The sequence below is a fragment of the Oreochromis niloticus genome, linkage group LG7 (genome assembly GCF_001858045.2).
Source record: "Oreochromis niloticus isolate F11D_XX linkage group LG7, O_niloticus_UMD_NMBU, whole genome shotgun sequence".
Classification (NCBI taxonomy): Eukaryota; Metazoa; Chordata; class Actinopteri; order Cichliformes; family Cichlidae; genus Oreochromis; species Oreochromis niloticus.
In genome coordinates, this window is record NC_031972.2 from 17,886,430 (window position 1) to 17,899,378 (window position 12,949).

At 39.5% G+C, this 12,949-nt stretch overlaps 1 protein-coding gene across 1 annotated transcript in view; it reads left to right on the forward strand.

The window, feature by feature from the left end:
* The window catches only part of hcn1 (hyperpolarization activated cyclic nucleotide-gated potassium channel 1), a 69,594-nt gene extending 63,458 nt beyond the window's left edge, over nucleotides 1–6,136 (forward strand). Inside the window, exon 8 of the mRNA XM_003451491.5 lies at nucleotides 2,754–6,136. Within this exon, the coding sequence (XP_003451539.1) occupies nucleotides 2,754–3,841 (1,088 nt within the window). The 3' untranslated portion in view covers nucleotides 3,842–6,136. The remainder of the gene's footprint in view (nucleotides 1–2,753) is intronic.
* Nucleotides 6,137–12,949: the final 6,813 nt, after the last annotated feature.

Genomic DNA, 12,949 nt, shown 5'->3' on the forward strand with positions numbered 1-12,949 from the left:
ATCTGTAAAAACATGAATGCATCTGGAGTTATCTTTCAAAGATATGCATTTTTAATACAGTCTTCATTGTTTATTATATATGATGTCTGTGAACATTATATTGTGTTCTGTGTTTTGTTTTTTATTGTTTAGTTGATGTTTGTTGGTTATCAACCTGTTTTATGTTGAGTGTATTGAATGTAAATAGTGGGAATTTGGGACATATCTGATCTTTTTACTATTATTTCTTTTAATTTTGTCAAAGCTGAGTGGTTTTTACTTTTACTTTTTATTTTTTTAAAGCATATTATTTCCACAGCCTTTCTATTCAAGTTTATAAATGGGCTACTGTCCTAGTAGTAATATGCCCAAAGTGCCTAGCTGAAAAAAACATAAAAAATTGAAGGAAAAAACAGAAAGGGAGAAATGGATTCCTACCAAGTTGTATTCATTAGCCCGGAAAGTATTAGTGGAAAATATACACAATATGTCGGGTTTTGCCGAGCTTATAAAAATGTCTGCCTCTCAATCCTCTCAATGTATTTGTTTTTTGGGGTAAGTTTAATTCTGTGATCAAAGCAAGACAGTAATTCTGTAAATGTGCAACATGAAATAAATAAAGCTTATTTAGGTACAAATAAAGAGTGTATATAATATATAAGCTGAACGAACAATTGATGTAATGTAGACTCAGCCTGGTCTGGGCAGCTGAACTAAGTTAGCTTACAACAAGGGTTTTTTGTTCAATTTTTTCATCATTCTGCATATCTATAAATTGTATTATTCAATAGGATCAACCGTAAAGCAAATATATGAATGTATGGGATGGCAATTTCATGTGCTGTAGCCATGATGCACCATGGAAAATAACAGCTCTCCAGGTAATGAACGGAAATAATTTGTTTCTAACAAAATAACCTAAATGTTGCTGCGTATGTGTAGCTAAAAATGCTTTATTGGCATTTTTCGAAACTGTCTGTAGGACAGATATAATTAAATGAAAGTAAATGCTTTTAGCTTGTATAGTATCAATATGCAGTAACCATACTGTACAGTAAAAGTTTGCCTGACTTTAAGTCTATTTTACTGTGCGCAAAACACTGATAATGAGATACTTTTCTTTTCAGAGGTATACAGAAGAATCCCTGTTTCCCTGAAACCCAGTTATTGCCCTTGTCTCTAACTTGTTGGTGTGTTCAGATGTTTCTGTCAGAGCAACAAGCACACCAAACAATGAACATGTGTTGTCCTTCCAATCTACAGAGTTTAATCCTGTCACCTTTAAATATGCAATGAAAACAGACGTGTAAGTTAATGATAGTCTTATAGTTAGTGTGTGGTGCTTGTTTTAGCTACCCCACCCTGTAGAGATTGCTGCAGTCGAAGAGAAAACATCAAACTGAGGGCTTTATCCTGAGAAAAATGCGTTAAAACATGACAGCAATCTATTTTCAGCTGCTACAGCAGCAAAAGTCCTGTCTTATAGTTGAATGCATGACTTACCAGCAGCCTTGAGAGGTGAAAGCCATCCAGCATATGCTGCCAAATGGTGAACTCAGTGGAAAAATCTTCTGCCCGTCAAGGACAGGGCTGAATGATTGATTGACTGTGGCTAAAGCCCTGAGCACGCTAAAAGTCCACTTTGTCTTCTTTACCGGCAATGCTTTGCAGCTTGTCAATACACGGTCAGTAGTAATGACAGGAAACACTTCCTATGAAGACGTTTGGACACTATCATTCAAAGTAAATATGTTTATTAGGTCTTTAGATTTGGCAATTCCTTCTAAGATAGGCTCGTTTGAACATGTCTTTATATGCCCTTTTACAACAGTTTCTTTTTTTTACTCAAACTCCCAAAGCCACAAAAGTGGCTGGTGTTTAAAAAGCCATCTGTCAAGCCTTTTATTATTACGGTTCAAGACCTGTGACATGCTAGGAAAGACTTTCCTGTGGGCTCAAAATGCCCTTTATAGTGCATATGACTGGAGTACTTTTTAAAAGCAGTTTGTTTACAGTATTAAAGGAATACTGTGTTATTTAAATATGCAGACAAACTGCTTTACACTAGTCAATATAAAATATAACTTGAAGAGAATCCCAGTCATTGTGTGGTTAGATGATTAATATTTAGTTACATTTTATACATTATGTATATGATATATAATGTATAAAATAACATATATTCTCTTCTTACTTGACTTTGTTTCCACACTTTAAATGTTACGCAGAATGCCCTTGTGATGTGTTATGGCTTTGATGTCAGTGTGACCATGTAGCTAGACCGCAGCTTTAAATTAAGCCTTAGACCCTTTTCTTCTAAAATATCTAAAATCAGTCATGTCATGTGTGGGTACAACTCATCAGTATTCTTCTGTGTTTCACTGTCCACTTCACAGTCTGTGCTATCACGTCACACTTTCAGTAATCTTTGTCTCCTTACGTGTCCTTCGCCCCCTCAAACTGTATATTTCCCACAGTCATTTCCATTTAATGTCTTTCAAAGGTTTATTCACTGTAACAGCCTTTAGTGAATGTGTAAAGATGCAGTTTGTGTGGTTAAAACTAGCGCATTTATGAATGAATGTGGAATGAATACAATGAAATGCCTCTGTTAAAGAATTGGCCTTGATCAAAGGAAGAAGCTAAAGTGTGATTAAAACCCACAAGCTGCGTCTTTACTGACCTGTATCCTGCTTTTTCCTGTGGTGCAGTATAGTTTATCCAAAGTTTACCGTGGCTGTGTGTATTCACTTCTCCTGACTGCGTCCCAACAGGGAAGAAGAACTCGTTGCTGCTGCAGAAGTTCCAGAAGGATCTGAACGCCGGGGTTTTCAACACACAGGAGAACGAGCTGCTGAAGCAGATTATCCGTCAGGACAGGGAGATGGTAATGATGGTGGACCGCAAGCAGTCGGTAACCGGGATGAACTCAACACCAATGTCAGGAAATTCCATTATTAACTCACCAGCCCAGCCGCCCTTCTCCACTGCTTTTGGCACCACTCAGCTGCAGCAGTCCTCTGTACCCCTGACCTACAGCGCTTCAGCTATTGCTAATGCCTCCGCTGCCCGCATGATGCCAGCCGCTGCCGTTGCTGCTGCTGCAGCACAGGGGCTTTACCAAACTCAAAGTGGCACCCTAAATTCCTCACAGACCCCACTACAGCAGCAAGGCGCAATCATGTCTCCCTGCTCCTTCACAGCTGCCATGTGTAGCCCGCCTGTGCAGACCCCTTTGGCTAACCGGAGCTTCCAGTATGCCTCCCCCACAGCCTCCCAGCTGTCCCTTATCCAGCAACCCATTGCCCAACCATCTCTGTCTACGCAACAGCTCTCTCAGCAGCCTGCTGCGCCAACTGCAGCCACATCCTCTGCAGCGCAGCAACAACAACAGCAGCAGCAGGCGTCACCTCAGCAGCAGCAGGTCCCTTCACCTCAGCGGGGGGACATCCACAAGAGCACGCAGGCTCTACAATCAGGCAGCTTGAGTCGAGACGTCCGACACTTATCAGCCTCCCAACCATCACTACCACATGACACATCTCTGGGGCCCAGAGTGCATCCCACCTCAGGAGACTCTCTGGCCTCCATCGTGCCACCCACAGCAGCGGTGATCCAGGGAATGAATCTACAGAGTGGCATCCGCACCACTGTGCCCCAGCGGGTCAATTTATTCCGGCAGATGTCGTCAGGAGCCTTGCCTCCCGTGCGCTCGGCTGCAGCAGCGGCAGCTGCAGCAGCAGTGGCAGCGGCGTCGTCATCCTCAACCCAGCACAGGGATTCTCCCGGATCTAGAAGAGATTCAGTGCTCAGCAGTACAGAGACTGAGCAAGACAAAATGCGTTTTGCATCAAATTTATGATCCCATTTTACCCTCCCTCTCTTTTTTTAAACAGAAATATGTTTCAAATCATTTTTAATGGAGCTAGAACAAAAGAGGTCAAAATGAGGAACTTCGGCATTGTTTTCTTTCTCTCCAATTTTCTTCTAAAGTAACCTCATAGAAATGCTGTATATATGACCCTTGTATTATATTTTAGACAATTTTGTCTCCCTAAACTTAAGAATGTATATTATACAGATACACGTCCTTTCTTTGATCATATATATATATACATATATACATGTATATATAGATGTGAAAGCGTGTGTGCACGTGTGTGCACGGGGATGTGTGTGTTTGTGTGCATGGGACCATGTCAAAAAAAACACCAACAACATTGGCAATGGCAATTTAAATCTGTAGTATAAACATGAGTCTTCCTTTCTGAGAAATGTAAAGAGTTATATATAGATAGATATATAAATTACGTTTTTTTATTTTCATTGATTTTTTTTTTTTTTTTCGTTTTTGCTGTTGATTTTTTTTAAAAAACTGGTTTGCATTGTGGACTCTCACAATGACTTTTTCATTTTCTACTAAAAGAAGAGCAAACTTACCTTCTCCTATTAAGCAGCTTTAGCACCACTGTGCAAGAATAAATGCAAATAATTCCGACCAATAATCTCAAAAAGCACACAATCGGTCTCAAACCATTTTCCTGAAAACTCATCTAAGAACAAAACAACAATACTGTAACTATCCTGTTGCTGTCCGCGGTGAAAAATACAGTCCGATGAACCACTACATCCCCACAGAGGCGCACACACACACAAACCATGGCAGTGTTATGGGTCCAAAGGGAATAGATAATAGAAATGCTGCTTTCTTTGTTTATTTTGGAGGAAAATGAAGTGTGTGCACAGATATGGATGGATGTTATTGTTTTCTATTTCTGATTTCTGATGGCTGAGATGTTACTTAATGTTGCTTAAAACTTCTGTGTATATTTATAGTATTTATAAACTAAAGATTATCACCATTATGCAATAGACTGTGACATAAAAATTAACTATATGTGTCCTGTAAATAGTTTTGTAGATCTAGTATTTACAGATACTGTGTGGTGCATTCTCTATCATAACAATGTCTTACTTCTATCAGGAACCTGGATATCATTTATGAGAGATAAACAAACCTTAATGCAATAGCTAGCACTACTTGATTGAGGGACATTTATAATTCTTTTCTTCTCTCTTTCTGTCTCTCTGTATACTACCCTTAGTCCTAGTGTAGTTTCTGATTTAACATCCAGTGGACATACAGTATACAGTATTTACCTACAGTACACAACTTCATTTCAGTGTCATCCTATTAAAAGCAAATGCTTCTTTTCTATAACGTTACTCCAAAGTACTGCCAGGGATCATTTACCACACAACTGGTATGAACATGTATGGCTTAGGTGTGAAAATTAGACTTTCTCTTTCCTTTTTTTTACCCATTATATTTCCTTTTCTTTTATATATAAACCACAATTTAGATTTTGAGCTAACCAGCTCCTGGAGTAAATTTGTACTGTACTGCTGTCATATCACAATTACTGTAGTTGAAGCACAACATTTCTAGTACACGTTTTAGTTTCAAGACATCAGGTATTCGGTCACTCGGTTGTGCAGGAGGACATTTACACTGAGAGCTGTTTATAAACTGCTGTTAGTGACAGAAAAAACGAAATGCTGGTTTGCATTAAGGTTTCTGTCTCATGTAAATGCATTATGTGGGCTTAGCTACTCTAACCTGACCAGGACTTTGAGGCATGGACGCAAGGTCGAGCAAGCAATATTTTAATATCTGTCAAAGGGAATATTTTGAATATTTAAATCTACACGAAATCTCAGGATGACCAGTCGTTTTCCTGCTTATAGAAGACGTTGCGCTTATGCGGTCTTCTTGATCAAACGTCTCGGCCGTGCAGAATTTCTAGTCAGAGTCACCATGGCACCCGTGTCCCATCGGGTTAAAGTGACTAAGCCCTCACAGCAACCATTTTAAAAGATGGCTCTTCACTACAGGTTGTGTCGATAGTGTACCAATACAGTCAACCCCATCACGAAAGCATGCGCTGTCACAAATACTTAAAAAGATACTATCTCAAAAATGTTGACGTTAAATGTAATGTTAGATTATGTTTTTGTTCATTGTCTGTCTGCCTAGATGTTATCTGTGTGTGAACAGAAGCATTGACTTTTCACATGGACATTCTGAAGTATTTGTGCCTAAACTATAGCCATGTTCCATCCTTTGTTATGAGTGTGAGCTTGGTGCATATTGGGGTGGGTGGGTGGGACGGGGTGGGGTGTGGTCCGGGTCACTTCTGCACACTACTACGCAATCATCCTTACTATACTCTATGTGTTCTATGTCTCAGTGTTTTTAGACGAGAAAGGAGTAAGCAATGAAGATGGCCAAATGTCTCCGTTTATCCAATTGGTATCTTTACTTCCGGTACGAACTTTTAGAGGCAGGTGTTTCTAACATTCTAAGTCAAGCTATATAGATATTCAGTGAGGTTTATGTACAGTTTAAAAAAAATAAATAAAGAAGAAGTGCAATCTTTAGACTTGCAGTGACACCAGTGAGACATTGTACAAATTTGAGCACCTTTATACCTTTCTTTGTAGCTAACCACTGACGTTTGGGTTGAATATCGACGCGTGGAAGGAAACTGGCCAAAGCAAAACATTTTAAGTCATTGTCTTTGTTTTGAATTGTACTTTCTGACTTACTAATAACAACATGTAGATTCTTTCAGCTAGGTTAGATGTCGCGGTGAGGGAGCAATATCTCCGGGAATTTGGGTGGAGATGTTCTATTTACAACAAAGAGCGCTTAATCGTGAATACGCCATAGTGTATAGGAACTAGTTCACAGTCGAGATGGACAGCGGCACTGTTGGTTTGTGCTGTTTTTGATACTTGCCTTTGGAGGGAGAGCTTCCCAACTATGTGCTTTTTTTCACTATACCAATCGCAACTAACATACTGGAATGGGCATTAATGGTGATGTATAACACAAACTAATGAGCTTACATATTAGCAGTATAGAGACTCTCAACAAACCAGCACATATATTTGTATATTTTTGTTTCTTGTTTTGTTGGTTTGGAGAAGAAAAAAAGAGAGATGCAAAAAGAACTGACAATGCCCAGAGAGGACAAACCAAATGTTTGATTTGGTTTTGACGACCACAGGTTTCATATGTTTACTGATGATATGCGTAGTGGAATGAGGGGCGGGAGCGACAGTGAGCTGCTCGGTCCTCTTAAACCCCACTCACATGATCACTGTTCAGCTCATTCATGTAATCCAAGGCTTAGAGTAAAAAGAACTGTCAGTCGGTTACTTAATACGGACGAAAGAAAGATAAATGTAAACTTTCTTACAAGAATATGCAGACAAACAGTGTTTGTCAAAAAATCTTTTTGATTTTTTTTTTTGTTTATTTTGTTTGTAAATAATAAACCTTGAAAATATAGAAAATAAACAACATATTGTCATTTAAACTGAGTGCGTGTCGTCGTGTTTTCACAGCGATGGAGCTTTTGCCCATTCGCAGGTTTTAACAAGTGTTAGATAATGTGGAAAACGGAGAAATATTCAGAAGGGATGAAGCAGTGATGGAGAGGCTCTGAGAGCATCAGGGAATACATTTCTGTCAGCACATTTCAACAAACTATTGGTCATCTAATCATAATACAAAGATAGATTTCTCAGTATCTATTCATAGGGGAAGAGTTACTAAATACATGCTAATGTAAGATGGGATTTATTAGTTCCACATTATTACAGCAGCAGACTGGACAGAGCAGGAATAAACAGATGCAGCAAGTGTTTAATGCAGGCTAAATAAACTTTTATTAAAACTGTAGTATATCCAGTAGAGCAAACAAAAACGAATCTACAGTGATCCTGGTAATGAATTCATTATTCTGTTCTGTTTTAGAGCAAGAACCTGTCCATCCGTCATCTTACTTCCACTTATCCAGTTCAGGGTCATGGTAACGGGATGTGCAGTGAGTTTTTACCAAGCGGTTGCATGAAAAACTGGGTCTCCTGTGGACATCACATCAATAAACTTACAAAAGATAAAATTAATATTGAGCAGAATTGAGTTTAGCTTGTTTGGCTGCCATCTACAACAGTCCCAGACACAAGTTTAATTGAGCTGATTTGTTTAGTTCCAAATCACGACAGCTCCCTGAAGGCGCTTCTCGTGTAATCTCCCAGACCACCGCTGCTGCTGTACAGATGAAGCGGTCCTCTGCTTCATCTGTACAGCAGCAAGCATCTTCTCATCCCAGCGTATGAACACCTCCTTGTTGATTAAGGCAGGTGTAAACTGTTGGTGGCAAGGAAATCAAAATTTTAAAAAAGCCCTGCCATGTTATTGCTTTCAGCTTTAGTGCAGAGGCTGAAGTCAGTCATTGTCAGTATGCATGATTAAATAGCTCGTGCTGTCACTGTGGATAAATGTGTAAACAGAACAATACCTGGGGCACTATCCAAGAACAGGTGGCATAAACTTATGATTATGGGAGCCGATCTGAGTTGTTGTCACTGTCCAACACAAAGAGACAAACAAGCACACATTCTCCTAACCACACCGTGGGCCAAATAACATGACATGCATGTTTTGCACTGTGAGAGGAAACTCAAGCACCTGTCAACAGTGTTGACCATGTGATCACGAACCCTCTGTAACTGATTCCAACCTGACGATCTGTCCGCAAGGCCTCTGAAATAAGACGAAATAGACAACCCAGATAAATGTAGACGACGCCTCATCATCTTCTTGAATTTTTTTCTTGAGCAGTGCAAAATCGAACTACTGTGACTTCATGCAACATGACTTTTCAGTTAAGAAATAAGAAGACTACACCCATGACAACAACACGCTTCCTATTTACATCAGACTGAATATTTGAGGAGCAAATTCCATAAAAATATTCTTATTTATTTATTTGCCTTATAGGTTAGCTGCAGCACAGAGCAGGAAGGTTGACATGAAGGGTGCAAACAAGCCAGGCATCAAACCAGGGACTGACTGGCGTGCCCCTCATCACTTACTCACAAGTCATGCTCAGAATCTCCTATCTACAAACACTGGTCTCAGCATTGTTGTGCTTTGAAAGCGGCATGGGATTTGAGGAGTTGCTCAGAAGGATTCATGAATGACACAAGCTGCTTAATCCCACCCCTGAGGAGGAGAAGGGGGAAGAGAAGGAAACACAACAGGGCGAGTGACATCCACATAAATGACAGATGCTTGTAGTTTCAGTATTACGCGAGAAGAACATGTGCCTTAACCTTGGTATGACCGTGACTTGATTGAATTTATTTACAGGGGAATTAAATATCAAAGTCTTTGGTTTAACCAATAGCAACCGAGTCCACAGCCATGTAAGTTAAACTACATTATTAAACTCTACCAAGGGCACAACAGCATGAAGCACACAGTGCTGTAGCGAACAGCCTGACTGAGTCCCCGACTGATATTAAGCTCAACCAGTGCTGTCCTGTTTTCATACAGAATATAATGCAAAGGAGCTGCATAATGCAGATGCTTGGGGTCATTTAGAGATGGTTTTTAGATTACTTTGTATGCTGTCTGCATTACATCTATCGGAGTAGATGCTCACAACAGCTAAAATGATGATGGTTTGGCGTTTGGAGCAGTTTGGAGTACGCTGCTGGAAATTTTAAAAACAATGACCCCATCATTTTCCACAATTCACTGCAAAAATGACCCTCTGATTCCCAAAGTACACATAATTTAAAAAAAAAACAAAGTGACCCACTATTTATGGGAAAGAAGTTAAGAAATGTCAGCTTTGACTCTGTATGATGTCACTAGTCTCAACTTACGTACCTGTCAAGTACAAACTGTGGAGCTAGTCAGCATCACAGTACATGTTTGTTTAAGTATGGCCATGGTGTGTCTTCTTATGTTGAGACTCTGATTGCTATGTTAGCACATGCCCCCATGCAAAGGTCAAATATGTGTTTTTGCCATCCAGGCGAATGCTGAGCATGCCTTCACAGAAGTCAGAATAAACAAACAAAAAAGAGGGGACAGCGCCGGTCAAGAGCGGTTCAAAGTCACCGCAGAACGGCCATCGCTGTCCTGTGGTCCACCCTTTCTTTCACATCTGATATTTCTCCTGTGTTCTGAGCAGGGCTCATTTCGCTCAGTCAGCCCGTGTATCTCTGTGTGTATGTTTGTGTTTACTCAGTATTTGTGCAAGCACTGATTAGATGCACAGTGTTCTGGACTGCTGGATGAAAGCTTCCTGGGAGCCAAAACAGTGGACACGATTGGAATGCAAGTGCTGCCCTGCTGCTGTTTTGTCTCTGTTTGCATCTGCTATTTAGCTACAGATTACACACACACACACCAGATGGTCGCTTGATTTTAATTGTAATTGCTTTTATTTTTTTCTGCTTATTATTTATAACCATGAATTTAAAGTAGTTGTGCAGCAAAACTACATTACCTGCATAATATTACGGGACCAATTTGGTGCCAAATTCCCCAGCAAAACTGAGGAACTGGACTCACCACTCTGCTGCCCCGGTGTCCAGGTTTGACTTCAAATTCTGATTCTAGGTTATTACACAGAAACAATCATACATTTCCAGGTAATTATCACTCTTCTTAAAGATTGTTTTAGTAGCTTATTTACATGGACCTAGATAGAAACAGCTATTTTATTATTATTCTATTTTATTCTATTTTGCATTTTTCAGCCCTGATTCAAGGTTATTACACAAAAACTACCACGTATGGCTCGAGGTAATAAGCCAAAACTTTAGCCATGGTATTTGTTTCACTTGCTAGCCTGTTATTAACTAGTTGCATATGTTTCATATTACTCAGTTTTAACTGAGTGTCACAGTGTTTTAACCACTTTTGAGACAAGTAATTACTTGGATTACTTTGTTAACTAAGTGGTAATAACTTGCTGTTTCCATATCATCACATTCTTGTTTCCACCAATTATAACCAAGCTCTAATAGAAATTACTATTGCTTTTGTTTTGGCCTCATAGATGAACAAAGAATCCACACAAACACACACACGCTAATTTTCATATATTTCACTAATTTTCAATATTTCATATTAGTGAGGGCATCTAATTGACATGATGCTTACCCTAGTGGCTTACCCTAACCCTAACCATCCAAAACGAATGCCTAATCCTAACCCTCAGCCTAAACCTAACCATAACCTCATAGTAACTCTGACACTAAAACCACATTTTGAGCCTCAAATAGAAATTCAAACTCATGGGGACGGGCATTTTGTCCCCATAAGTGATGATGGTCAACACACATGTAGTGACATGCCGATTTTCTGTCCTCACAAAGATGTCTAAACATGTACACACACACTGCATTTTTCAGTTTTCTACCATCAAACAAGAAGGTGAATCCAAGTGTCGAGATGTGCATGCGAAATTTATAAAGCGACAGTCGGCACAGTAAAAACTTTTACAATATACCCTCAACAGCACTGCAGTCCCATTTCTACCTAATAAATAAATTTAAAAATAAAATTTCACCAAAGTACTGGGCGATATGCACAAAACCAGCAGAATGATTCAGTTTACTTTATTCATTTTTTGGATTTTTGCCTGAGCCTTTTAACTAAAAGACAAATTATCCCAACTTTTCACATGTAATGTTATTAAAACAAGGTTTGCAAGTCCTATTTGCTAACATTGCGGCAAGCATGAGGTTTTCAAGTGCTGAGTTCAACAAAAGCTAATATTTCAAAGGCTTGCTGTAAGTTTAAAGCCCGATCATTAACACTTCCATCCTTGTTTTATGTTGCATTGCTGATGCAAACATCAGTAGGAGGAAAAGGAGATAAAACATGAGCGTTTTGCATAATTACAAATAAAGGGCACTGTTGCCTTACAGTAAAAAGGTTACTGTTCTGCCCCTGTCTCATTTTGTTCTTCGCTCTTTTTTTGCTACATCACATCCAGAGTCGGTGTCAGAAACACCAGTTAATGTGCTGTGGACTGTGGGAGGAAATCAGAGTACCCAGAGGAAACCCAAAGTCGCACAGGGAGAACATGCAACCTCCAAAAGGGAAAGCAGGCAAGTTTCAAACCCCAAACCTGCTGTGAGGCACAGTGCTAACCACTGCACCACTGTGCTGTGATGATGCTCCACGTCTGTAGGCTAATAAATAAAATATGGAGATATGAAACTGACTCAAAAAGGTTCAGATGAAGTTTAAAAGAAAAGAGCACTTGTCTAAATTTAGGGAAACATTTTTGTCCTCCTCTTATATAATCCAATATAGAGAAAATAAAAGTCGGCGGCTGTTGTTCACTAAAGCGGAAATTGAGTCATTATGTTACGAATGTTTTTCAAAGACGATGCAGTGATCTGAAATCAACAATAAAGGATGTAGCAAAAGAAAAGCCAAACAGCCCTGTGTGGCGTCTGCCTGTGTTTCATGAGAAGCCATATTTTTCTCATATGGGACAGGTTTTTGGTGCAGTCACAAAAAAGTTTTGCTGTGAGTTTATGTAAAATGCTGAAGTTGCAGACATATAATTAATGTTATATTAGACACCATCTACAACAAGACAACAACATCACTCTTCTGTAACTTAATGTGACAGCAATAATCAGTGGTAAAATCACAATGTTAACCTCTGTTTGTTTTTTCCCCTCTCAGTTTATTTTATTCTGAGACCAGTGAGACTATAAGCACTTGTAATCTTGCCTTGTTCCCAAAATCCGCTTTTATTCAGGGAAGGCTTTCCTAAGCTTGGCTTTTAGCTCTACCACTTGTTCAGGCTCCCTGCTTGACAGAAAAGCACACAACAGAACACTCTCAGTCATGGATTGGCCTCCCCAGAGCTCGAACATCAACATTACTGAAACCGTGTAGGATCATCTTGTAAAGAAACAAGAAGGCTTGCCTAAGAGAGTTAAGGCTGTGCAGCTGTGGAGAATAAAGGGGCTTATACCCACTGTACTTTCATGTATGTTTGCACATGTTTCAATAAATCACTGCACTTATTTTCTTAGCAAAATATAAATGGGTGTCTCAAGGCCGTTGCATAGT